Source organism: Lonchura striata, chromosome 23, assembly GCF_050655825.1.
Source record: "Lonchura striata isolate lonStrDom1 chromosome 23, ASM5065582v1, whole genome shotgun sequence".
In the NCBI taxonomy this organism is placed as follows: Eukaryota; Metazoa; Chordata; class Aves; order Passeriformes; family Estrildidae; genus Lonchura; species Lonchura striata.
The window spans coordinates 1824968-1850783 of record NC_140725.1 but is presented as its reverse complement, the minus strand read 5'-3'; the positions used below and the strand labels follow the sequence as shown (position 1 = coordinate 1850783).

Genomic DNA, 25816 nt, shown 5'->3' with positions numbered 1-25816 from the left:
CCTGGCCCAGGGTATTTTTAACCCTTGTGTGCCCCCGGAGGAATGCGTGCGGCTCCCGACAGTCGTGGGGCCGGGAGCAGCTGGGTGGGACCGGGCTGGGAGTGGGGACAGGCTGCGTGACGGTGTCTTCTCCTTGAACGCTTTCCAGACCTACTTAAAGTATCTCTGGCTTGTATTTTCAGCATCAGCAGCACACGCAGAAATGCCTCCTCTCTGACAGCTGTTAAGCTGCCTTAAAGGCACCATCTCCCCTCGTTGGGGAAGGGGATGATAAATGGGGGTGATAAGCAGGGGCTCTGCTGGGTGACAGGGCTGTCACCCAGCCTGGCTGGGGAAGAGTGGCCCAAGCTGTTGGGGCTGGCTGCATTTCTAACCTGGCAGTCTTGTGCTTGCCCAGGAGTTTTGAGTGGCCCTTTGCAGCCTCCTCGCACCTTGGGAGTAAATTTTAGCAGTGAGGGAAGAGCAAATGTACCCCTGGAGCTCCTCCTTCCCAGAGGGAATGCTGCTGGTGTGCTGGTTCATCAGCAAACCACGGGTGGGCTTTGACCTTGACGTGTCAGCAGAGGCTTCCCTGATCTTGAGAACAAGAGCAAATTAAGCCAAGAGTTGCTGAGATCGACCAAAATCGTAGCTTTTTTTTTTTTCTCCCTCCTCCTTTCCTTTTCTTTTCTTGACCGTGAAACAATCGGGCTGTGATCAAATGGTGCCTTTCAGGAGCTGCCTTGGGTCAGTGCTCCAAAAGCCACCCACTTGCAGATGCTTTGGTGACCCTGCCAGGTCCCAGCCAAGGGAGGTGGCCGGAGGAATGTCCCCTCTCGTTAGCTGCTGGTGATGACACTTCCCAGTGTTTCCAGGAGAGACTAAAAATACCAGCTTTGCATAAGAGCAGGAGAGCTGAGGATCCGAGGGAGGAGGAGATGGGAAGCTTTTTTGCTTTTTTGTCTGCAAGGGCTGAGCAGAGGAGGGAGAGGAGCCTGGTCCTGGCAGGATGCAGCCGTGGAGGGGGGGATCTGTGGGGACATTGCCATCACCCACAGCATCCGAGCCAGGCTTGGGAAAGGAGGGACTGTGGCCACTGGCTCTGGAGCAAGCAGGGAAGGACTTGGATTAGGCACTGCAGCCTTTCAAGAACAATTGCCAATGCTCCTGCTGAAGGAGGGGTTTGGATGTCTCCCATCCAGAGGATGATAGCACACTTTCCTCACTTCCTAAAGAGCCTCAGGACACTTCCTTGCTCACCCCATCCCTGTTGTTCCCCTCTGCTCTGGGGAGCAGCTTCTGCAGTTTTTGGGCTCTGGGGTGGCAGTGGGATGCCCAGAGAGCCCAGGCTGCTTCAATTTGAAGGGAAACAGAGCAGCTGAGGACAAAAATGGGCATTTCAGCAGCTTTCACCTCCTGGCCACGAGGGCCCTGGCACGGGGCTCTACCCTTGTCTCACAGGCCCATCTCAGGGAGTTTTTGGGTGCTCTGGGGGTTCCGTGGGAGCGCTGAGTGCCGTGGGGCTGTGCCTGAGCTCTGCTGTAACACGTGGGCTCCAGGCTTCATTCTGGAGAATTATTTATACCAACATCTATATTAGCTGCCTTGCAGGGAAAGCGCTGCAGCGCAGCTCCTGCACTCTTGGAAGAGCAAAATAAATTTAATATCTTTTTTTTTTATTATTTTTTTTTATGTACCGCTCACTGCAGCTGTGCAGCCAAAGTGCAGGAGGTTTCTCTGGGAGTTTGGATTTTAACCTCTTCCTAAAACTTTCCCCGTGGAGGTGCAGACCCCCACGGAGTCTGCCGAGGTTTCCTCCCACAGCCCTGTGGAGGAGAGTCCTGAATGAGCAGGCTCCAGGTTCCAAATGGCTGATTGAAAGATGTGCTGGCTCCCTGCATCCCGAGCAGCCTTTGAAGGGGGATCGAGTGGTGGCAGAGCCCTGATGTGAGCTTGGTTTGAAGTCAGTGTGAGCCAAAGGGATCAGGGAGCACCCAGAGCAGCACAGAGGGCTGGGAATACCCCAGTGCTCCTGCCTGGATCAGGAGCTGGAATGCACAAAAATTTGGGGAAAGGAAAGAGTTAGGAGAGCAAGAGGGAAAGAAAGAAGTCTCTCTGACCTTCTGACAAACACAGCAAAGGCTTTAAAAAAAGCCATGAATCCTCTGCTAAAAATCCCAGCGCAACCTAAAGCGCCGTTTCTAAGGGAGATTTTTGTGTGTGCTTGATTTGGCTTTGTGCTTTTATTGCAGTGTCTGAGGGAGGGTGGAATGCGCCCTCGGTCCTTCTGCTGGGCTGGAGGCACTTGGGGTTATCCACTCTGCCTTGCTTGGACATGGCACAGTGTCCCAGCCCAGGGCTGGCACTCGTGGAGTCACATTGGGGGGACACAGTGACCCCCACACGATGCCAGACATGGGGAGCAGGTTGCCCAGAGGAGCTGTGGCTGCCCCATCCCTCAAGGCCAGGCTGGAGCAGCCTGGTCTAGTGGAAAATGTCCCTGCTCAAAGCAGAGAGTGGGACAGGATGAGTTTTCTTGTCCTTCCAACACAAACTATTCTATGATTTTATGACATGGTCAGCAAGACCTGCAGGGACAAAGCTCATAGTGCTAGGAGCTCTCTTCCACCCAGCCTGCACTCCCAGGGCAGGAGGGCACCAAGGTGAAGTTTAAGGAAGCTTTGAGGGTGAAAAAAACCCTTGGTTGCACCTTGATCTCATAAATGACCCATCCATCAGAGATCTTGAGCTGCCTCTGAGCTCTCTTGCTCATCACATAACGCCTGTCCCTCGCTTCCAGCTGCTGAGATGCATTAAAACTAAAAATACACTGGTTTCCAAAGAGTGCTGTGCCATGTAAACAGTGGTGGCAGAGGTGGCAGGACGTAGCACAGCCTAAACAGGGTGACATCAGCCTGTGACAAGGGACAGCGTGTCCCCAGGCACCAGGGCCGGTGGCCGTGTGAGGAAAGCTTGAAACCAGCAGGTTCAGGAGGCAAATGGGGATGCTCCTGCTTGGAGAAGGTCTTGGAAAGCCTCTGGGTGGGTTTTAGCTGAGGGTGTTTAATCTGCAGGACGTGGCCTGGGCTGGGTCTGGGTTGGGTGACAGGAGCTGTTTGTGGGACTGAGCAAAAGCCAAGTGAGGGGTCTTGGTGATCACTTGGAAACAGCAGAAAGGACAAAAATCAGGCAGGACCTTCATGTCCTTCCAATCCATCCCTTGCCACCAGCACAAAGCTCGAGCAAAGCCCTGACCTTGCAATTCCCAGCACTGTTTGGCTCCTGTCCCCATCACTGGAGTGGCACTTGGAGGCTTCAAGCCGTGATTTGAGGAACTGCACGGGATCTTTGGGCCGGGAACAGCAGCTTTCCAACCGGCTGCCCAATATTTCCCTAATGGTTTCAGAAATTGGTGGTTGGTGGGGGGAATGTGTCGGAGGAAAACTCGGCTCGCTCCCCGCACGTGATTCGGTGAGGAAATGGGAAAAGAATTTCTGGCTGTGAAACGGGGCAGCTCCACGTCGAGAGGGAAAGAGAGAGAGGAGGGGGATCGTTCCTTCTTCTCAGTGGAACAAAAAAACCTCCTCGCCCCAGCCCGGATGCCTGGGATTCCTGGCGGAGGGGCCCCGGAGCGGTAACGGTGCAGCTCCGCCAGCTCCCGGCCAAGGTGGTAGCCAGGAGCCGGGCCGGCGTTTTTTTGGCACGGCACCATTGTCCTCTTGTTGTTTCAGCTGCTCTGGATTAATAGCAGGGGACCCGGGGAGCAGCGGTGTCCCCCGGCAAAGGGTGAAAAATCCAGGCGTTGGGATGCTCTCCGGCAGTGTTGGCAGCTGGGGATGAATGTGCAGGATGAATGTCCGGCTGTCTGTCCTGGAGGGCTCGGGGGGATGTGGAGGGGACGTGCCCTGGATGGGCAGAGGTGATCCCTGAGGAATATTTGGAATTCCCCCCCCCTCCAAGATTCCCGCTCCCTCCCTGCCTCCCGCTCTTTTCCTTGGTTCTATTTGATGGTGGAAAAAAAGGGGTTCCGAAGGTTTCCCACTGTGCAAGAATCTCCATCTGAGGAGCACTTCGGGTTATTTAATGGGCAGTTTGCCCCCGAACCCTCCCCTCCCACAAAACATCCGTTCCCATCTCTCCAAAGCAAAACAAAGCTTCGGGAATGCGGTGCTGGAGCTGCTGCACGTGCGGTTGGTGCCGGGACGTGGGGATGCAGGGTCTGAGAGCTTGGGGATGTGGGAGCTGGGCTCCCACCACACCATACCACGACTTTGGCAAAAGTCTCGGTGGTTCCAGGATGGCAGTGCATCCAAAAAATATTCGGGATTTCATCTTCTTTGGCTGTGGCTCACCATAGCCAGGTGGGAAGGCTTTTGGTGAAGCTGTGGCACAGCAAGGCAGAGACCGAGTTGCGATTCTCACGGTGTTGGTGCTTTTGGAGTGCAACGCTGCACGTTTTTCTGTATTAAACACCTTGTATTTTTATCCCGATGCCATAATTCATCCCAAAGTAGCAGGCCGGGTGGCTGGTGGGGCGGGTTGTTGCCTGGAGATGCGTGGAGGCTGTTCCCAACCCTCCTGTTTTCTCTCCCAAGTCTGTGACTTCCCTCAGCATCACTTCGCAGCGCTGATTCACGCGCCCGGGCTGCCTCCCTCCCCACTTCCAATGTTCCCCATCTCTTAAACCCAAGGGTTTTGGGGGAGGAAAAGAGGGTGACAGGACTCAGGATGGGAGGAGCAGGATGCTACCCAAGAGCTGGGGCTATAAAAATCATGATTTTTAGGAAAAGAGCCTGCAGTGGTTGAGGGGAACGGTAACAAGTTGCCGGGTGGCTTTTTGGCAGAGCGATGGGGGGAGGCAACGCTGGTACTTCGGGGGTGTTTCGGGTGGGTTTCTCCGGTGAATTCGCAACTCGGCTCTTTGTGCGAGGGCGGCTGCGAGGAGCAGGGACACCCGATGCGTGCGTGTGGCAGGGGCTCTCCATCTCCCCGCCAGCGCGGGCAGCGGACAAAGAGCCGGGGGAGCGGGGCCGGTGGCGGTGGCAGCCGGAGCCGGAGCCGCCGCCGAGCCAGGGCGTTGCTGCTCTTTGTCGGGGGCTGCCGCCTCCCCCCGGAGGAGGGGCCATCCCCGGCGGGGCGGGCGGGGACCACCCCCGCGCTGCCACCGAGCATCCCCCCGCTTGCCAGCCGGGTCGCGCTCCGGTGCCCCGCTCCCCGGGGCCGCTGGGGGGGTCGGTGCGGGGAGGGTGCGGGAGGCACGGCGGCACGGCTCGGGGCTGGAAGGGGCGGCCCCGGCGCTGCCGCTCCGCCCCGCGGCGCCGCCCCCGCGTCCCCCCGCCCTCCGCCGGGGCTGGAGCTCCGCCGGAGCCGGTGCTGGCGGCGGCGGCGGGGCCGGGGCGTGCGGCGGCCTGCGCGGCTCGGCCTTTTGTTCCGCCGGCGGGAAGGAGAGCGGGCGGCCGGCGGCCGGGAGCAGGAGGAGGACGAGGAGGAACAGGAGGAGGAGGAAGGCAGCGGCCATGCATCCCGCCGCGCCGGCCGGGGGCTGCCCGCGGGGGCGGCGCGGAGCCCCCCGCCCCCGGCCCGGCCGCTGAGCCGCGCACAAAAGGGGCGAGAGCGGCGGGGAAGGGGAACGGGAGGGCGGCCCCGGGGGTTGTGTGTGTGTGTGTGTGCCTGCCCCGTTCCCAGCCCCGGTACGCCCCGCATCGCCGCCGGTACCGGCCCCGCGCCCGCCCCGCCATGGCCGGGCCGCCCGGTGGCGCGGAGCCGCCGCTGCCCGACACCGGCCGCCGGGAAAGTTAGTGCGAGCGGGGCCGGCAGCAGCAGCAGCAGCAGGAGGAGGAGGAGGAAGAAGAAGCAGCAGCAGCAGCGGCAACAGCCGCCTCCAGCCGCGGCTGCTCCCCGTCCCCCCCGTCGGCTCCCGGAGACAACTCGGGGGATTCCATCCCGCTCCGTCCCTTTGCCATTTTTGGATGCGTTTTATAGCCAATTTTTTTTTTTTTTTATCCTGGGGAGAAAGCGGAAAAAAAAAAAAAAAGCGAAGACCCAGCAGCCTTCCTCCGCGGCCGTGCCGCCACCGCCGCGCACCCACCGGCTGGATTTTGGGGGTTCCGGCACTGCCGGTGGCACCGGGCGAGGTGACGGCAGCGACAATGCCATCATGTTTTTGAGACAGGAAACCTCCGAGTTTGCCCTGAATGAAGAACTTCCTGTGTTTAAAGTTGTACGAATATCCGCTGACAAGCTCGGTTCAAATGAAAACACGAGAGTCCGGGGGAGAGGCTAATTCGGACCAGCTGGACTTCCACGGCGCTCGGAACGCGCGGAGCCGCTCGCCACTGCCAGCCGGGAGCGGCCGGGACAAGCCGTGCCTTTGTTAGCAAAGAAGGACGGACAGGATCATTTAAGAGCTTCAAACTCTTCCGCCCTTTCTGTCGCAAACCGCTTGGAATATTTTCCCGGAGCTGTTGGATGATCTGCTGATGGATGCGGTTGTCTAGGGGGGCCGCGGGGGTGAGATGGGTTGTTTCACTGCTCGGGACTGCCGGTCGGGCTGCTGAGCCGGCGCGGTGCTGCCGGTCCCCCTTGCCATCCCCGTAGTGTCACTTTGGGATTCGAGGCTGCCCCGGCGGGTTTGGGACGTGCTGGCCGTGTGATGCTTCCTGCCGTGGCGGGCGAAAGGTTGCCGGCGTGGTCCCGTCATCCGTAAGGACGAGAGCATGGGCAAACCACTGAGCCGGCCAGACTGTTTACGGCAGAACCGCACTTGCCTGGGGAAGGGCGAGGATGAGGATGGTTATATAGAGGATTGCTACGTGCCCCAGAGATCGATATACGACACGATGAGAATTAACGAGCAGATCGATCAGGGATCGAAGCTCAACCAGCTCTCCAAGAGCACCCTGGGCAAGGGGGATGGCAGCACCATATCCAGCAACGGGACTCTGGGAGCTGCCAACGTCTTCGAGTCCAGGCCGCCGGAACCCAAAAAGCTGGATGAGCGAGTCATCTTCGACCAGCTGAAGCTCAGCAGCGACGTCTCCAAGCCGGCGCCGGCTCCGCCAAAGAGGCGACCGAACCCCGAGAAGAAGGAGAACGTCAACCGGCGCTCTTGGAAGTCCTTCATGCCGCCCAACTTCACCGAGTTTGCGGAGAGGATGGGGGCTTCGCTGAGCGAGGTGTCGGAGGCGGGCGCTTCCAACCCTTCCCTGCGGGATAAGCGGGATTCCAGCGCCATGCTCGCCGAGCAGCCGGGCCAGCCCGACCACGGCGAGCCCGTGTCGGAGTCTCTCACCTTGGAGCACGTCTCCAAATCATCCGGCACGGCAGAGGCTCTGGTGGCCAAGCAGTTCAGCGTGGATGGCTATGGCGGTGCCCGGGACGAGCGCCAGGCCCTGCTGAACGCCGGTGACAGCCGTGTCAGGGACCTGGCCAGGGCCCGCCGGCTCCCCAGTGCCACCTGGCCACGAGCCAGGAAGAATTTCATCAGGGGGAACTTCAACGATGGGCACCAGGAGACCCTGGAGGCCTCCGAGTCGGACTCTACAGTGGAGAATGTCAACCTCTCTCCGTGCCTTAGTGAAGAGCTGCTGGATACGGGACTGGATATTCTCGTCACCTCCAATCTCAGGGAGAAAACGGAGTCTGAGCTGAGATTTGAGGAGGACGAGCGCTGGGTGATGATGGAGGAGTGGGAGGAGGCGACGCTGTCAGAGAGAGGAAAGGCTGTTCTGGTGGCAGAGGAGAAGAGGAGCTGTTGCTTGGCAGATATTTCTGAAGAGAGGGAACAATCCACGGCTCTAGAGGATGGCTCTGCCCCCAGCCCGGGGTCCTGCACGTCCCCTGGGGGTGGTGGCAGCGCGTGCTGCACGGAGGACGTGGCGGTGCAATGTGGAGTTGAGGACTTTGCTCCGGTTTTGGAGCGCTCAGCCAGCCCCACAGGCCCCGAGCTGTCCGACACGGACTCGGTGCAGATGTTCCTGGAGCTGGAAGAGCAGTGCCTGAATGAAGATGGGAGTGATGGAGCTGTCCCCAGCTGCCTGGAGATTCAGATGTCCCCAATGGACTCAGAGGGGCTGGACCCCGATCCGACCAAACTGGCCGGGTTGGTGGTTGAAGGGGGTCAGCACAGGGCCCCCTTGGATATCAGCGCCTCGGACTCTGCCGTTGTGTCAGATCTGGAGGACTTTGATGTCACCTGCAGCTCACAGGTGCTGAGCACGCTGGAGCCCTTGACAGAGCCCTTCTCAGAAAGGGACACCTTGGCTGTCACCCCGACGGACTCGGACGGAGGCGCCTCCCCCAGCCCCGTGGCCATGGCAGGGCTGGGGTCCCTCCTGGAGGGCTCCCCAGCGCTGGTGGGGGAGGTTGATCCTGACCCACTGGTGGACCCGGAGCTTGTGGCTGGTGGGATGCCATGTCCTGGCACAGGGGCACATCCAGCTGCTGGACTGGGGGGAGATGGATACCCCGGTGCTCCAGTGGGGTGGGGTGAAGATAGCCAAGATTTGCTTCCCGAGGGGACCTGTCCTGGCCGAGTGTCCCCCTGCCAGCCCCCAGCCCCGGACACAGCGGTGGAGGAGCTGGGGTCCCCCCAGGCTGGCGTTGAGGCCATGGATCCGTTCAGGACCCGTCACCTTCTGCCTGGAAGGACTGAGGTTGCCAGCTGGGATGTCCCAGAACTGGTTTCTGACGATGAAGCCACAGATTTGGGATCAGGGAGTGGAGCTGAGGGCTGGACTCATCCAGCAGGGAGTGGGGATGTTTGCTGTGCTTCTCTGCTGCCTTTCCACGCTGGCTCTGCATCAGAGCCAGGCTCCAAGGCTCTGACAACATTCCCGGTGCCTGTTGAGGACCCCCCGTGGGAAATGGTTTCCCTGGGCCGTGCTCTGTCTCTTGAAGGGGCTGCCCACTTAGAGGGGTGCCCCGTGGAGGTGGCTGTCACACGTGGGGGGACACCAGCAGCCATCCTGCAGCCAGGAGATGTGGACTTGTTGTTTGCCCCCAGCTGGGAGGTCCCACGTGCTGCCAGCCCAGCCACCCCAGAAGAGCTTCCTGGCACATTGTCCATTGCAGGGCCTGCCATCCCATGGGATTTTGAGGAGCTTTCAGCAGGAGATGTGGCTGTCCTGGAGCCCCAGGCTCGGGGGATGCCACCAGCCACCGGGGATCCTACCATGGATGCTGAGGAACCTGCAGGAGCCACCACCACCGCCATGCCCTTGATGGTGGAGGAGCTTCTGGAAGCCCCACCACCCTTTGCTGACGTGCCTGTTGCCACTGTGCCACCACCAGCGGCCGAGCCGCTCGCCTCAGGTGCCGGGGACCTCGGTGGTGACCCCGTGCCACTGGCAGTGGCCTTGGGGGATACAGACAACTTTGCCATCGCGGTGGTGCCGCCCATCCTGGAGCACCTGCCCGCCGAAGTGGTGGCTTTGGAGGATGACCCCGTTGCGAGCTTACCTGCAGCGGGGGCGGCAGCTTGGGAGGGTCCCCCTGGTGCCTTCTCGCCCCTCCCAGAAGGTCCCACCACCCCAGAGCTGCTGGGGACACCCTTGGCCACGGCAGCCAGGGCACAAACCCTCCCCAGGGCGGCGTGGAGGGGTGCCCTCCGTCCCCGCAGCTGTGGGGGTGCCCTGTCCCCCCGTCCCGGGGAGGGAGAGGGGACGTCGGGCACGGAGGGACCCCTCGGCGCTGCTCTCGTGGCAGAAGGGCCCCCTGCTCTCCCAGATGGATTCGTTCCAGATAACGAGGTATTTGTTGCTCAGGCTCCCGCAGCCGGGGCTTCAGGCGCAGAATTCGCTTTATTTTGCACTCCGGGGATGGGTGGGAGGTGGGAGCCCACTCAGTAACGCACGATCTGGGCTTCCAAACAGCCTTCTCCCTCCTGAGATCGGCTTGAATTTGGCAGGGAAAAAGTTTTTTGGGTGGTGGGGGGGGGGGTGGAATTGTGTGATTGTGTAAGTAAGGGAGGCAAAAGATTCTCGCTGCTCGATGACCTGAAATGTTGACTTACACTTTTTTGGCTTATTAAAGTACGTTATGGTCACTCAGACGGAGATCACGGACTTTAGAAAAACCTTCTCGCTGGCTCCTGGCAGGGAGTTCCCATCTTTGAAGCAGAAAATATATTCAGGAAAGAGAAACCTGTAAAATGAATTAAGTGCAAGCAATTCCTGCCCCGTGCAGTCATCGGTGTCTGTATTTTTCTGTGAGAGTTGAGGTGCTGAGGCGTGGAAGGCGCTCAGGAAAGGGCTCAGATCCTCCCTGGTCTTTGGGGATTTGTGTTGCTCGTGGCTCTTGCCTGGAGAGACCTCGGTGCTGGAGTTCCCACAGCCGAGCGCTGATTTCCTGCCATCTGGAATAGGAGAAATATCACTAAGGAGACATCAGAAGTTTAGTCAGCACCAAAAATCCCGATTTGGTGGCAATTACTCATCCTTTGGGCTGCACCACCCCTTTGAGATAACCACGTGGAGGGGCTTGGAGAGGTGGTTTCACATGGGGGTCCATGTGAGCACGGGCTGGGACGCCCAGAGAGGACCTGGGTGAGGGAGAAACCATTGGGTTCTTGTCTGTTGCTTGAAATTCAGCAGTGAGAATCCTCATTTTAGGTTCAGCACCTCTGATTGTTAACCCCACAGACCTTCCCCTCGCTCCAAGCACTGCTGGAGACGCTTCCTGGAATTCCACATCCAGCAGCAGAGGGGTTAAGGGAGATGAGGGAAGCAGAAAGCAAGGGGATGCTTTGGGAAGCCTTTCTGGGAGTGAGGAGGAGGAGGTGTGGTGGAGCAGATTTCCTTCTGCTCGCCCAAAATGTCTGTCCAGCTCTTGCCCAGGGCAGGACACCTTGCTCCACAGCAAAGGGGAGTCGTTAAATATTTGTTTCCAAGCTGAGTCACAGTGAGGTTAATGAGCTAAATCACTGGAATCTTTTATGAGCAAAGGAAAACAAGTGTGTTGGACACTCTCACCCTCAGGCTGTTGCTGGGATTATTTTTGTCAGGCTCCTCAGGGAGCATCAGGCTCTCAGGCTGGCTGATACCTGTGTTGCAGGTACCCCTGGTTGGATCACCCAGGCTTTTCCACAGGGCTCCCTCCCTGCCTGGCTCCTTTGGAGTTTGTTTTGCAGTACATGGAGAGCTCGGACCAGCCTGGCATGCCAGGCTTATCAGCCTGATCCTTTTGTGGGTTTGGCTCTTCTACCCAGCAGCTCCATATATAAACAGTAACAGGAGAACAGCCCGGGAATTGGTGATTCCAAGTCCCCATTTATTTCTTATAACCGTGGCAGAATTCTCCATGAGCAAACAGCTCTGGACAGTGTCTGCCAGCTCACCCTTTGCTCATGTCCTGGAGGGACCTCCCTGCCCTCCGGTTGCTGAGCTCTGCTGGGAAAAAGTAGCTTTTTTTTCCTTTGGAAACGAGGCAGGGAAAGTCAAAGCAGTGCCTCTTGCTCAGGCTGGGAGCTGTGCCTGTGTGTTTTGGGGGATTTTGGTGTTTTTAGGAGGTTTTGTTTCGTGCTCCTCCGGAGCAAAGCGATTGCCGGGCGCAGGGAGCTGTGTCCTCCACGAGCTGCTGCTCTGCTGGGGGAGATCTTGCATCCAAGTGGGAATTTTTCATGCAGGCAGTGCCCGTGCATTCTTGGGCACAGGGAGCAGGTGGCTGGCTGCCATCCCCTCCGCTTCCCAACGGGAAAACATCGGGACAGGGCCAAGGGCTCTGCTCCTGCCCAGCGCCGGCTGCGGGTGACCCGTGCTCTGCATGGGCTCCCGGGCCAGGGGAGCAGAGCCAGCCAGGAATCTCCTCCCTAATTTTGGGGTGTTTGCTGTGGGGGACAGGGCAGGCTTGTCCCTTGGGAGCGGTGGGGAAGGACTGCAGAGGGACGGTGCACGGGCAGCGTGTGGTTCCAGCAGATCCCCAGCTCTGATAAAGAGCATTTATCTCCTCCGGAGAAACAGGATTCTCCCTGCTGCCTCTGCTGACAATGGGCAGCTTCATTCGCTCTCCTCCCCCTTCCCTATCAAATCTTTTTTGGTTTAGAAAGCTTTTCCCCACAGGATTCCCAGGCAGGACCGTGCCAAATCCGTGGTAAACGACTCGCACATTAATTGCCTTTTGCCTTTGTCTTTCGAAATACAGCGAGCTCCTCGCTGCCTGTAATTTCGTGGTTAACAAAACTCATATGATGTCAGGTCTCCGTTCTCAATAGCTCCACTGTGAGAATTGCTTGGGGTTTTTCCCCAGGAGCATTATTTCCCAATCTGATGGCGAGTCAGAGCCAATGCTCTCATTTCTTCCTCAGCTTTCTCTTTTTACCTCACTCCAGTGCTTGGAAAGATGGGATTTATCCATTTAAAACCAGAGGTGGGTGTGGATAGACCCCGAGTTGTGCTCCAAACCAACAGATTCCTGTGACATCTGTGTCACTAGGTCAAGGCAAGGGAGGAGTTCAGACAAACTTGCACAATTCCAATAAAATCAGTGTAAGTGGCTACCGCATCTTCCCTAGAGAGGAAAGCCTGTAGTATCCATGGAAAGACTGAGCAGCTGGAAGAGCAGCTCATAACTTATAAATCACCTTTTCTCTCCCACCTTTTCCACCCCACAGCAATTCCAGAAGGAGCAAGTGGATCCCCTCCAGCTGAAGCTGCAGCAAGTCAATGGAGTTGGTCAGGGACTCATCCAAAGCGCCGGGAAAAACTGTGATGTCCAAGGCCTGGAGCATGACATGGAAGACATCAACACCCGCTGGAACACCCTCAACAAGAAGGTGGGAGCATGGGGAGGGGCTGTCCCTGCTTTGACTGGGGTCTGGGGGAAGGAGGGGGTCAGGGCAGGCAGCTGAGGCTGCGCTGCCGGTGCCTGACTCTGCAGTGGGGTTGTTTTTTGGGATTCAGGTGGCCCAGCGGGTGGCTCAGCTGCAGGAGGCCCTGTTGCACTGCGGGAAGTTCCAGGACGCCCTGGAGCCGCTGCTGAGCTGGCTGGCAGACACCGAGGAGCTCATCTCCAACCAGAAACCTCCCTCCGCCGAGTACAAGGTGGTGAAAGCCCAGATCCAAGAGCAGAAGGTGAGTGAGCACCGGGTGGCTCTATGGCAGAGAAGCTCAGGACAGGCAGGCAGCATTTTGGGGGTCCAGCTGGGGTGTCCATGCTTCTCTCCTGGTGGATCTCAGTTCCTCACACCCCAGTGTAATGAACAGTTTGCCCACACTCAACCATCCCCATCGCCGTCGTTGTCCCGCTGCCTCTTGAAGTTGGTTTTGCTGGTGGGCCGTGTTTTTCCAGCCCCGAGTTTTGCTTTGTGCTGCTAATTCTGCTGTGTCAGGAGCGAGCTGGTGGTGGTGCAGGGCCTGGTTTGGGTGTTTGGACAAAGGGAACGTTGCAAAGTGTGAGAGCAGGCCCAAGGTGTGCCAATGTTTGCTGAGATAACAGCCCGAGGTCGGCGCCTGCCCTTGGAGTGGGAGGAGGGAAGGTCAAGTGTGGTCATGGGGAAATATTTTAGAAATGAATTCTTACCCAGGCTTGGTTTGACGTGTGGAGGTTGGAAGAGGAAATGTGCTTCAAGTGGAAGTTGAGAACTTGATAAGTTGGAGGGGGTTGGTGGGAAAGACTGGGAAAACTCTTCTGGCACAGAAGTGGTTTGGATCTTGAGGAGTGTAAAAGAGGGGGAAGGGGGAGGGAAGGGGAAAGAAAAGGGGAAGTGAAAAGGGAAAGGAGAATGGAATGGAAAGGAGAATGGAATGGAATGGAAAGGAGAATGGAATGGAATGGAATGGAATGGAATGGAATGGAATGGAATAGAATAGAATAGAATAGAATAGAATAGAATAGAATAGAATAGAATAGAATAGAATAGAAAAAATGAAAGTTCAGTTGGATGGGACCTACAATGATCACCCTGTCCAGCTGCTTGACCACTTCAGGGCTGCCCAAATCAAAGCATGTGATTATTATAATGTAATATAATATAACAATACAATATAACTCTATAATTTTTTGAACTGGTTTTGGAGGCAGAGCTGCCCCCTTGGGCTGGGCTTGATCTCAGCCCAGTGCTGGCAGCGATTCTGAGCCACAATTAGAGATCTGACCACTCCAAGGGCTGGCTGTGGTTCTAGATCTGACCCCTCCAAGCCTGGATGTGGTTCTGGATCTGACCCCTCCAAGCCTGGATGTGGTTCTGGATCTGACCCCTCCAGAGGCTGGCTGTGGTTCTGGATCTGACCCCTCCAAGCCTGGATGTGGTTCTGGATCTGACCCCTCCAGAGGCTGGCTGTGGTTCTGGATCTGACCCCTCCAAGGGCTGGCTGTGGTTCTGGATCTGACCCCTCCAGGGGCTGGCTGTGGTTCTGGATCTGACCCCTCCAAGCCTGGATGTGGTTCTGGATCTGACCCCTCCAGAGGCTGGCTGTGGTTCTGGATCTGACCCCTCCAGAGGCTGGCTGTGGTTCTGGATCTGACCCCTCCAAGCCTGGCTGTGGTTCTGGATCTGACCCCTCCAAGCCTGGATGTGGGTCTGGATCTGACCCCTCCAAGGGCTGGCTGTGGTTCTAGATCTGACCCCTCCAAGCCTGGCTGTGGTTCTGGATCTGACCCCTCCAAGCCTGGCTGTGGTTCTGGATCTGACCCCTCCAAGCCTGGATGTGGTTCTGGATCTGACCCCTCCAGGGGCTGGCTGTGGTTCTGGATCTGACCCCTCCAGGGGCTGGCTGTGCTTCTACCCCAATCTGGTGACTCCCCCCGTTCCTTTGCCTCCCCCCAGCTGCTCCAGCGCCTCCTGGACGATCGCAAGGCCACGGTGGAGATGATCCAGGCCGAGGGCGACAGGATCGCGCAGGCGGCCGAGCCCGTGGACCGGGACAAGATCGTGGGGCAGCTGGAGAGCCTGGCACGGCGCTGGGAAGGGCTGCTGGGCAGGGCAGCTGCCAGGTGAGAGGCACTGGGACCAGCTCATCCCAGCGGTTGTGGTGCCCCTGAAGTCGGGGGAAGCGCTGGGGAAGCTGGCGGAGATCTCGGTGCAGATACATCCTGGAAACAGCTGGAAAACATGAGGAATCAAAGGCTGGCTGGGAGCTGGTGCTGATAGCAGTGGTTGACAATGGCAGGGAAGAGCTGAGATTAAATAATTTCCCTGCAGGGGAGGGATGTTATTTTTATTCCTGTAAGCTTTAACGTTTAGCAACATCCTGTTGACACCTTTGTGCTGCCAGAATCTTGTTTATGAGTTACTTATTTCCACCTAAGCTGATGTTTAAGGTTGTGAAGTCACTTCTGAGGCCAGATTGGACCTTTCTCCGTGTTTTTAATCATTGCCAGCAAGCTGGACTGTCCATCCAGGGTTGTCCATCCAGGATTGTCTTTAACCAGAAGCTCTGAAAGACCAAGAGCCTGGCCACAAGCTGAGGGATCTGCAAGAGAGTGATAGGGATGGAACAAATGGAGCTAAGTGATCTTTAAGGTCCTTTCCATCTCAAACTCTTTCATGAAAAGCTGCACAATGGGGAAGCCCTTCTCCTACCTTCACAGGGCAATAAACTAAAGGCACAGCTGCAGGAAAAGCTTATTTTGCAGCTCCTCCACATTGATTTTTATCTTTGCCATTGTAGCTTGCCTGACAATGGTGTCTCACCTTGCTCTGAACAGAGCTGCTGCTTCCAAATACCTGAAGCTGCTTCCCATGCCTGGCTCCAACTGGGAGCTGCTCCTTAGTGTTTTCATTGATTCTAAGAATCAGACTGCTTTTGGTTGGAGGGGACCTGAAAAAGCATCTTGTTCCAGCCCCCTGCTGAGAGCAGGGACACCTTCCACCAGACCAGGACGCTCAGGGCCGCGTCCAACCTGGCCTTGAGCATTTCCTTCTAATTTTCATGATTACTTTTTATAGGCAGAAGCAGCTGGAGGATATCTTGGTGCTGGCAAAGCAGTTCCATGAAACCACGGAGCCCGTGTCTGACTGGCTGTCGGTGACAGAGAAGAAACTGGCCAACTCTGAGCCCATTGGTACCCAGACTGCCAAAATCCAGCAGCAGATCAGCCGCCACAAGGTAGGACCTGTGCAGGAGCAGGATGGAGGTGGTTGGAGTCAGGCCCCGCTCCAGTGGTTGTTTCCACCACAACCAGAGAGGTTTTTGGCACAAACAAGGACTGGAGGAGTTATCCAGGCTGTTTTATGTACAGAGAAGGCTGCAAGCCTTGACCCATCCGCGTGGGTAAACATTAAACCGATGTCCTTGCACCTCCCAGCAGGTTTGGATAGAGAAAAAAAACCATCCCCATCCGTGTGTTTCTTTTAAATTTCCACTCAGTTTGCCCGTTCACGGGTGGCTTTTATGTCTCCTCCATTTTTCAGTTACGTTCACCGTTGCGTTCCCCCTTTTACGTTGCGTTTCTTTCATTTCCCTCATTCTCCGCTCATTTTTTTTTTTTATTTTTTTTTCCCCCCCCACCCCTTTCTGTTGTCCCTTCTACCCTCCACCATTCAGGCTCTCGAGGAAGAGATAGAGAGCCACGCCACCAACGTGTCTCGGGCGCTGGGGGTCGGGCACTCGCTGTCCTCCCTGAGCTGTGCTGCTGAGCAGAGGCTGCTGGCAGAGAAATTAGAGGCTCTGCAGAGCCGCTACGGCGAGGTCCGCGAGCGGTGCGGCCGCAAGGCAGCACTGCTGGACCAGGCTCTGGCCAACGCCAGGATTTTTGGGGAGGAGGAGGTGGAAGTGCTCAACTGGCTGGCTGAGGTGGAGGACAAGCTGGGCTCAGTGTCCATAAAGGATTACAAACGGGACGTCCTGCAGAAGCAGCATGCCGACCAGCTGGTATTTCCCCTTTTTTTTTTGGTTTTGTTTTGTTTTTTTTTAATTCCATGTTTGCGTTGTTTGTTTTGTTGCATTTTATCTGGTTTTGTTTATGTTTCTGGCCTGGTTTTAATTCTGCGAAGCTCGTTCTGCTTCTGGGGCTCTGTGAGGCTTGGAGAGGAGTGTAAAGAGATTTTATGTGTTATAAACAACAATTGTGGGCCCCCACTCCCAAAAAATGGCTTTTTTGAGGCGGGGGAACTTCAAATGGTTCGTTTGATTTGTGAACAGTGTCTGAGCCAGCTTGGCCACCCTGTGCCTTCAGAAAGCTGGATGCTGTTTCCAAAACAGAGAGCTGGAAAAGTCTGGTGGGTTTTTGGAGCTGGGCTGGCCACTGAGGAAGCCTCTGCATCCGCTCCCTGGGGCTGTGCAGACTCTTTTCAAGAGTGAGGTTCTAATACAAGGGCGAGTCCTTTGGTGACACAGATCCAATGGGTTGGGTTGGGTTTGCTCTGAGATTTGGGCCTTTGAGTCCCAAAAAATCCCAATAATTCCCACTGGACAGTTTTCAGATGGGTTGTCCAGCCTGCCTGTGCTCAGTAGGGAAATCCATGCTCCCCACAGCATCTCTGGCTGGCAGGACACCTGGACCTGCCTGCAGCAGGATAACCCAAATTTGCCTTTTTCTTCAGGCTCTGAATGAAGAAATTGTGAATAGGAAGAAGAACGTGGACCAAGCCATTAGAAATGGACAAGCTCTCCTGAAGCAAACCACAGGTAACACAGAGGAGATCTTGGCATGCTCTGGGAAATGTGGGGGGTCTGGGAATCCAAACTCCACATGCTTTTCCTTGGGAAGTCCGTGCTCTGTTGGGTGGAGGCTTTTCTCCCTCAGGTCTTCATTTCCTTTTGGAAACTCCCCGAGTAGCTGGTTTGCATCCAGCCTTGGATGCTAAGCCACAAACACTCCAGCTCAGGATTTGCTTGGTCCCAAAATCCCAACCTCACAGCTTGGGGAGCGGGTGATTCCCTGCTGCTGTGGGGATGCTCAGTGCTGAGGGAGGCTTTTCTCACTGCAGCCAGCTGCTAAATCACATGGAAAAGAGGTTAAAAATACCCCCAGCCCTCTCCTAATGCTGCTTTCCCAGACTGAGCAGTTGTGGCTGTTGCCACGTGGGTGTGAGTTTATGTTTATGAGTGGGAAGAGAGGTCGGGGCGCTGCGTTTCCTTCAGATGTGGTCTGCTCAGAGCAGATGTACAGCCCTGTGTCCTTGTGGGAGCTGTGGAGCAGGAAGAGTGATTACAAAGGGTTTGGCAGGCAGCTCTGTGTCCTCTTGGAAACAGCAGCGAAGGGTGAACTGACCCTTTTTTCTTGGAGCTTTGGCACGTTGATGAGAACTGAGTTGGGCTGGCTTTTGGGGCTTGTGGCAAAGCTGGGCTTGGCAGCACACTCCCATCCCATCCCATCCCATCCCATCCCATCCCATCCCATCCCATCCCATCCCATCCCATCCCATCCCATCCCATCCCATCCCACCCCAGGATGAGGTGGACGCCATGCTGGTGGAAGATGTCAACTCTTACTAAAAACGGTTGCATGAACACAAAGAAAAGTGAGGCTGGAATTCGCTCTTTAAAAGGGGGAAAGACAATAAAAACTGGCATCTGAAGCCTCCTGGGGTGGCTCCTTCAGCCCCCAGAGCCCAGCATCATTTTCCCCTTGCTGCTGTCCCGCAGGGGAGGAGGTGCTGCTGATCCAGGAGAAGCTGGATGGAATCAAGACCCGCTACTCCGACATCACCGCCGCCAGCTCCAAGGCCCTGCGCACGCTGGAGCAGGCCCGGCAGCTGGCCACCAAATTCCAGTCCACCCACGAGGAGCTGACTGGGTGGATGAGCAAGGTGGAGGACGAGCTGGCATCCGGTGGGGCACAATCCCCTGCCGGCGAGCAGATCCCCCAGTTCCAGCAGCGGCAAAAGGTGAGGGAGCGGCAGCCCGGGTTGGGATGGTTTCTCCTCTGCTTTGGGAGGCTGGGGAGGAGCTGGGAAGGACACACATCCATGGGTGCCTTCCACAGGAGCTGAAGAAGGAGGTGATGGAGCACAGGCTCGTCCTGGACACGGTGAACGAGGTGAGCCGGGCTCTGCTGGAGCTGGTTCCCTGGAGAGCCCGGGAGGGGCTGGACAAGCTGGTGTCGGACACCAACGAGCGCTACAAGCTGGTCAGTGACACCATCAAGCAGAGGGTGGAGGAGATCGATGCTGCCATTCAGAGGTCTCAGCAGGTGAGTGAAGAACCCCTGCGGGGTTTGCTTGGGAGAGCAGCAGCGAGCAGCTGGGCTCTGCTCCTCACACGGGGCCCTGGCAGTGGCAGGGATGGCAAGCACAGCCAGCCAAAGGGCAAATCCCATCAGGGATGCCAAGGAATGGACCCCAGCAGCAGCATGTGGCAGCAGGGGTGGTGGCTGACCCGTCCTGGTGTGTGGTTTTGGGGTGGGATAACTCTGGAGCAGCACTGTGTTATCCTGCCTGTGAACTTCTGCCTGCAGGGGTGGTGTAGATGGTGTGAAACTGGTGACGGGTGACTGTCAAAACTGGGAAAACATCATCCCCCACTGGGAGAGCACAGGGATTTGTTCCAGGCCAGCAGTCCTCCCCAAAAAGGCTTGTCCTGCACGAACTGGAGGCTGTGGAGTGCTGGGAGTACCTGACCTCGCTCCATGGAGTCAGTTCTCCATGGAGGAGCAAAGGAAATGCTCCTGTTTTTAGGGACGTCCCTTTCCCTGCAGGCAGGGAGGGTGTGGGGAGAGCTGGCTGCTCCAACTTGCCCCAAAACCAGCAGCAGGAGCCACGAGGGCAGCGTGGAGTCAGAAACCTGAGCCCCACCCCAGTGTCCCCCTTCTCCTCCACACGCCAGGACGAGGTGTTGGTCCCTGCTGGGTCCCTCTGTGATTGCCCAGCTCGCTCCCCCTGTGTGCTCCATCCCTGACCACTGTCCCTCCTCTCCCCTGTGCCAGTACGAGCAGGCAGCTGATGCAGAGCTGGCCTGGGTGGCTGAGACCAAGAGGAAGCTGATGGCTCTGGGTCCCATCCGCCTGGAGCAGGACCAGACGACGGCTCAGCTGCAGGTGCAGAAGGTCTGTGTGCACTCCCTGGTGGCTTCTGCGGGGTGGGCAGCAAGGAGGGGTGTCCAGCTGGGGTCATGGGATGCATTTTGGGGGAGCAGCTTTACCCTGGGGTGTGCAGTGCTGAGCTCAGAGCAGCAGGAGAGATGCAACACTTGTCCTTGAGGTGTGAAAGGGAAAAAAAAAAAAAAAACCAAAGGAAAAAATTGCTCTAAATCATCCAAGTGTTGGGCTTTCCAGGGAAAAATCTTCCTATCTGTTTACAGGAGCCATTGAGGGCTTGATGGGTGCTTTGTTTTGGTCTCCCTTGGGAGAACTGCTCCCATGGAATCATTTTCTTGTGACCACCAGAGCAAGCCCTGCCAGGGTCTCACCGGAGCTGGCAGCAGGAAGGGTTTAGAGAAATGTATCTATTGATTAATGAGGGTGGTTTCCATTTGCTTTTTGCTCATTGTTCCCTGCAGTGAGGGACTCCACAGTTCCCTCCCAGCAGCCAGACGTGGAACAAAGAGGTGCTGGAGGGGTTGTTGGGTGGTTTTTTTTTTTTCCTATGTATCTTTGAGATGAGCTCATGCCTGAAAGAACGTGCACTTTAAATAAACGGCCCTTTTCTTCCCTCTGCCTGGGCAATCAGAGCAGCACGCAGGCTTATTGGATTTAAAATTAAAGAAAGAAAAGGAAAATAAGACAGTGTTATAAGAGAGGGGGGGCTGAACCATCGAGCATTAAGTTAAATTGAGCTCAGCTTCCCACTGTTAATCTTGTGGACCTTGGGAATGGCAAAGTCACTGGTGGATGCAGCTCTGGAGAGCATCATTTTGTGGGATAACATTCACTAACAAATGGATGATGGAGCTTTTCCTCCAGTGAGGACCTTGGGTGTGGGTTATAGCTATTTTTAAGAGCTGTTTTGGGGTCTTTGAAAGAGAGAGAGGCTGCTGTAGATGAGGAAACCAGGCAGGAATCTGGTTTGTGAGTTCGCCACAGGACGCTTGCGCTGAGTTTTGCGGGGTCTCTTTGGCAGGAGGATGCTGCCCATGGGCTGGGGGGAGGTGGGGCTCAGCTCTGAGCTCTCCCCTTTCCCTTCCTGCAGGCGTTTTCCATCGACATCATCCGGCACAAAGACTCCATGGACGAGCTGTTCAGCCAGCGCAACGAGATCTTCGGCACCTGCGGTGAGGAACAAAAAGCTCTTCTCCAGGTGAGCCCCCTCTGCCATTTCCTGCAACAGGGGGGCACACAGAGGGCACAGAGGTGAATCCTCAGCCCTTGCACGGGCTGAAGGAGTTTAAAATTACTCCATCTTCAGTAATTCTCACCAGCGTTAGCAGGAATCTCTTTACATTTATGACTCTCCTTTACTGCCTGTTTTTATTGCAAGGTTTGGGGGTGGGGAAGGGGGAGATTCCCGAGGCTGCTTTAATTGGAATTACAGCGTGGAAGGCCACCAAAGGCACCTCCTTCTCTTCCAGCTCTCAGCATGGAGCTGGCCCTTTTCCTGGGCCCTTTTGCATCCCTCCCCATAACTCTCCTCCCTGGTTTTATTTTTTTAGGAGAAAACCGAGTCCCTGGTGCAGCAGTATGAGGCTGTGAGCCAGCTCAACTCGGAGCGCTACGCCCGCTTGGAGCGTGCCCAGGTCCTGGTCAACCAGTTTTGGGAGACCTACGAGGAGCTGAACCCGTGGATTGAGGAGACCCAAGCCCTCATCTCCCAGCTGCCACCCCCAGCCATCGACCACGAGCAGCTCAAGCAGCAGCAGGATGATATGAGGGTAAGAGGATGCAGAGTTTGCACCTCCTGTCCATCAACAGAGGGCAAGAGCACCTTTTTCTTCTGAATTTTCCTCCATTTCCCCCATTTTCTGTTCTTTTTGGGGAGTTTGCTTGTGTAGTGCAAGAAAATCGCTTGTTACGTTGAAGCGCTCCTTACCAAAATTCAGCTTACTCCCAAGGAAACCTTGACTGCTTTTGGATCTCCTTCCTGTTCATGGCAGGAAAAAAACACCTTGTGCTTTTAGGATAGAGACTGCAGAGCAAAGAATTCCCAGTGGGGTCCCCCGTGGAGCTGTGGGGAGGGTCAGAGGCTGGGGCAGGACCCGTGCCAGGCGCTGTGCCATAGCCATGTTGGGAAGAGCCGAGTGCCACGTGCTTGGCAGATGCTGGGGCATGAAATCCAGGGTGTGAGTTCCTCCCAGATACCATCACTGCTCTCGCAGTGCTGTTTGGAATAAACAGGCAGCAGCTCGCAGCAGATTTCTAAACAAATGTGGCTTTTTTTTCCCCCCCCACCCTCTATTCCCTAGCAACTGAGAGAGTCCATCGCTGAACACAAACCTCACATCGACAAGCTGCTGAAAATCGGGCCCCAGCTCAAGGACCTCAACCCCGAGGAAGGGGAGATGGTGCAGGAAAAATACTCCAGGGCTGAGGCCTTGTATGCCAAAATCAAGGAGGAGGTTTGCCAGCGGGCCCTGGCCCTGGATGAGGCATTCTCACAATCCACCCAGGTACGCCGGGCTGCCAGGGAGGTGAATCCTCCTCTCACGGCCCCCCGGGATTTTGGAATGTGGTTTTATTCCCCCTGTAAAATCCCTTTATAAGGCATAAAGTGGTCAGGCACCTCCAGGGGAGTTTCCTGCTGGCTGTGGGAGCAGAGGAGAAGGCGTTTGAGGCTCCACGCAGTAAATAGGGCCGTAAATTTTTACGACCTCAGTAATGATGCTGGTTCAAAGGGGCTGCTCTGGCATCCACCCAAGGTTGGAAGGGCCCCCTGGAAGAGCTTGAAGAGATAATTTTCAGTTCTGATAAGCTGTGAGTGCAGTGAGCAGCCATGGGATGCTTTGTAAGGGAGAGGTAAGGGATGTCTCCGGGGTCTGGGCATCTCCTGAGGAGGTGGGTGAGTGCAGGAGGAGAAATAGGAAAGGAAGGGCAGAAACTGGAGGTGCTAAAGTCCAAAAAGGGGGTGAAGGCTCCTGCTGCTGAGGGTTGATGACCCCCCAGTTATGTTTCATTTCACCCCGTGTTACCGTAGCGCAGTTGGTTTTTGTCACGTCTTGGGTGTTTATTTTCTTAATTCCTGTATTGTGTAGTCACTTCTCTTGGTTTGCACTTGTATTAACTCCGAGTTTTTCCCCCCCCCACATTCCCCTCCCCTCTCATCTCTCACTCCCATTGTGGAATGTGTTGTCTGTGTGTGTTGCTGCCTGTGCCCGTCCTCCCCACATGGTCCCATTTCATTCTTGTGTTGACTGCGCCCCACCATTGCAGATTTCGGAGGTAAGCGAGTCCCCCCACCACAGATTCATTAACCCTCCCTGGCCTGATTCTATTTGACACCCAGACTTTTCATTTCTGGTCCATGCACAGCTCAGCACAACGTGCTTCAAATCTAACGCCGGGGGCGGGGGCTGGAATCACATTTTTTGGGATGGCTTTCGCCGCCTTGCCGCCTGGTCTCAGCTTCCGCTGGGAATGCTTCCTGCAGGGCAGAGGTTTTGCTTTTGGAAGGGCTCCCACTGCTCCAGCTGGATGTGCTGGCTTGCTCCTGCTTGTTTGGCTGAGCCAGCCTGTCCTGATCAACTTTGCACCGAGAGCCCCGTTCCCTCTCTGCTGGGAGAGCCTGGGATTTTGGGGGCACCTGCACCAGGGTGTTCCCAGTAGGAATGGGAGAGGGACAAGAGCAGCCCCAGTGCTGAGCTGTCCTTCCCACCAGCAGAGACAGTTTGGGATCTTTGAGGCCAAAGTTGACTTCTCTCTACAAAAACCCAACAACAAACCCTGCTAGACCCCCTCCCTCCCTCCCTCCCTCACTCCTGCCTTTCTGGTTCTGCTTTTGAGGCCGCAGCTCCTCCCGACCCGCATGCAGCTCCTGCTGATCCGAAAAACTGGGATGGCTTTCCAGCACGTGGAGATTCCCATCAGCACCGAACACGGGCGCTTTTCCAGCAGCATTTTTTGCCTGGGTGTTCCCCCAGCCAGCGCTGAGGTTTTGTGCCGTGCCACCAAAACCGAGGCAGCAGCAAAAAAAGTGAATTTTTAGGGCGCTGCCGTGTTTGGGTGACAAGTGCTGGCGGCGGCTCTGTGAGTGGCTGTGGGTGCTCTGCTGGAGCAGGGCAGGTGTGAGCGGGAGGCTGCAGAGGTGGCGTTGCTGCTGCAGAGGTGCCATTGCTGCTGCAGAGGTGCCATTGATGCTGCAGAGGTGCCATTCCTGCTGCAGAGGTGCCATTCCTGCTGCAGAGGTGCTGTTGCTGCTGCAGAGATCTCATTGCTGCTGCAGAGGTGCCATTGCTGTTGCAGAGGTGCCATTGATGCTGCAGAGGTGCCATTGCTGCTGCAGAGGTGCCATTGCTGCTGCAGAGGTGCCGTTGCTGCTGCAGGGGTGCCATTGCTGCTGCAGAGGTGCCATTGCTGCTGCAGGGGTGCTGTTGCTGCTGCAGAGATCTCATTGCTGCTGCAGAGATCTCATTGCTGCTGCAGCGGTGCTGTTGCTGCAGCGGTGCCATTGCTGCTGCAGCGGTGTCATTGCTGCTGCAGAGATCTCATTGCTGCTGCAGAGATCTCATTGCTGCTGCAGCGGTGCTGTTGCTGCAGCGGTGTCATTGCTGCTGCAGAGATCTCATTCCTGCTGCAGAGGTGCCGTTGCTGCTGCAGAGGTGCCATTGCTGCTGCAGAGGTGTCATTGCTGCTGCAGAGATCTCATTCCTGCTGCAGAGGTGCCGTTGCTGCTGCAGCGGTGTCATTGCTGCTGCAGAGATCTCATTCCTGCTGCAGAGGTGCCGTTGCTGCTGCAGAGGTGCCATTGCTGCTGCAGAGGTGCCGTTGCTGCTGCAGAGATCTCATTCCTGCTGCAGAGGTGCCGTTGCTGCTGCAGAGGTGCCGTTGCTGCTGCAGCGGTGCTGCTGCCGCTGTCGCAGGCGCTGCCCGGCCCCTCTCCAGGCCGTGGCTCGCGCTGGCGGCCCCGCAGTGTCCCCTGTCCCCTCCCTCCTGGCCTGACGGCCTCGCTCCTCCGCAGTTCCACGACAAGATCGAGCCCATGCTGGAGACCCTGGAGGGCCTCTCCTCCCGCCTGCGCCTGCCGCCCCTGATCCCCGCCGAGGTCGACAAGATCCGGGAGTGCATCAGCGAGAACAAAAACTCCACGGTGGAGCTGGAGAAGCTGCAGCCCTCCTTCGAGGCCCTCAAACGCCGTGGGGAGGAGCTCATCGCCCGCTCCCAGGGAGCAGACAAGGACCTGGCAGCCAAAGGTAGCTCTGGGTGGATTTAAGCATCCCAGCTTCTCCCCAGAACGTGGTTCCATCGCTGCTGGGGAGGCTTTGATGTGCTGGGGTGTGTTTTGGAGGTTCTTCTGGCTGTAAGAGGAAGGGTGAGTCTTCTGGATGGATTTGGGAGGTTCTCCTAGGTTTAGGACCAAGCTTGAGTCCTCTGTTTGGATTTGGGAGGTTCTCCTGGCTTTAGGAGGAAGGATGAGTCTGTTGGATGGATGGATGGATGGATGGATGGATGGATGGATGGATGGATGGATGGATGAATGCACCTATTTCCATCTGGAACAGACAGGGTGGCATCAGTCAGAAGAGAAAAGAACTATTTGTGGCTTCTCAGCCCAGCTGGCCTCTTGCTGGTGGCCCCTGGGACAGGATTTGTTGACATCACTTCAGCATCTAATGGAGGGGAGGGACCTCCCCCAGCACAAAAAGCCCGTCAGCACCATTGGCACTAATTGGCACCTTCCCTGGCAGATCAACAGGCAGCTCATGCACTGAGTGAGCAGGGACTTCATGCTAGAGGTGGCCAGAACAGAGGTTTGTTGGAGGGAGAGTGTGTGGGCAAATTTTCCCCGAGCTTGCACATAAATAAAGGCTTTTCTGCAAGCTGGAGTTTCTCACGTCCCTCAGCATCTCCCAGAGTTAATGCTCTGATAGCTCTG

At 56.5% G+C, this 25816-nt stretch overlaps 1 protein-coding gene across 37 annotated transcripts in view; it reads left to right on the top strand.

The window, feature by feature from the left end:
• Window positions 1-25816, top strand: part of MACF1 (microtubule actin crosslinking factor 1) — a 142378-nt gene that overhangs the window by 95263 nt on the left and 21299 nt on the right. For 25 of the 37 annotated variants that reach the window (XM_085559688.1, XM_085559687.1, XM_085559690.1 and 22 more), the window contains 14 exons: window positions 12587-12748; window positions 12876-13046; window positions 14741-14907; window positions 15863-16022; window positions 16461-16787; window positions 17459-17543; window positions 18504-18745; window positions 18844-19050; window positions 19783-19902; window positions 20984-21091; window positions 21444-21662; window positions 22194-22397; window positions 23158-23166; window positions 24902-25133. In XM_085559688.1, the coding sequence (XP_085415814.1) occupies window positions 12587-12748; window positions 12876-13046; window positions 14741-14907; window positions 15863-16022; window positions 16461-16787; window positions 17459-17543; window positions 18504-18745; window positions 18844-19050; window positions 19783-19902; window positions 20984-21091; window positions 21444-21662; window positions 22194-22397; window positions 23158-23166; window positions 24902-25133 (2413 nt within the window). The remainder of the gene's footprint in view (window positions 1-12586; window positions 12749-12875; window positions 13047-14740; window positions 14908-15862; window positions 16023-16460; window positions 16788-17458; window positions 17544-18503; window positions 18746-18843; window positions 19051-19782; window positions 19903-20983; window positions 21092-21443; window positions 21663-22193; window positions 22398-23157; window positions 23167-24901; window positions 25134-25816) is intronic. The other 12 variants (XM_085559692.1, XM_085559697.1, XM_085559683.1 and 9 more) reach the window with 3 other exon arrangements.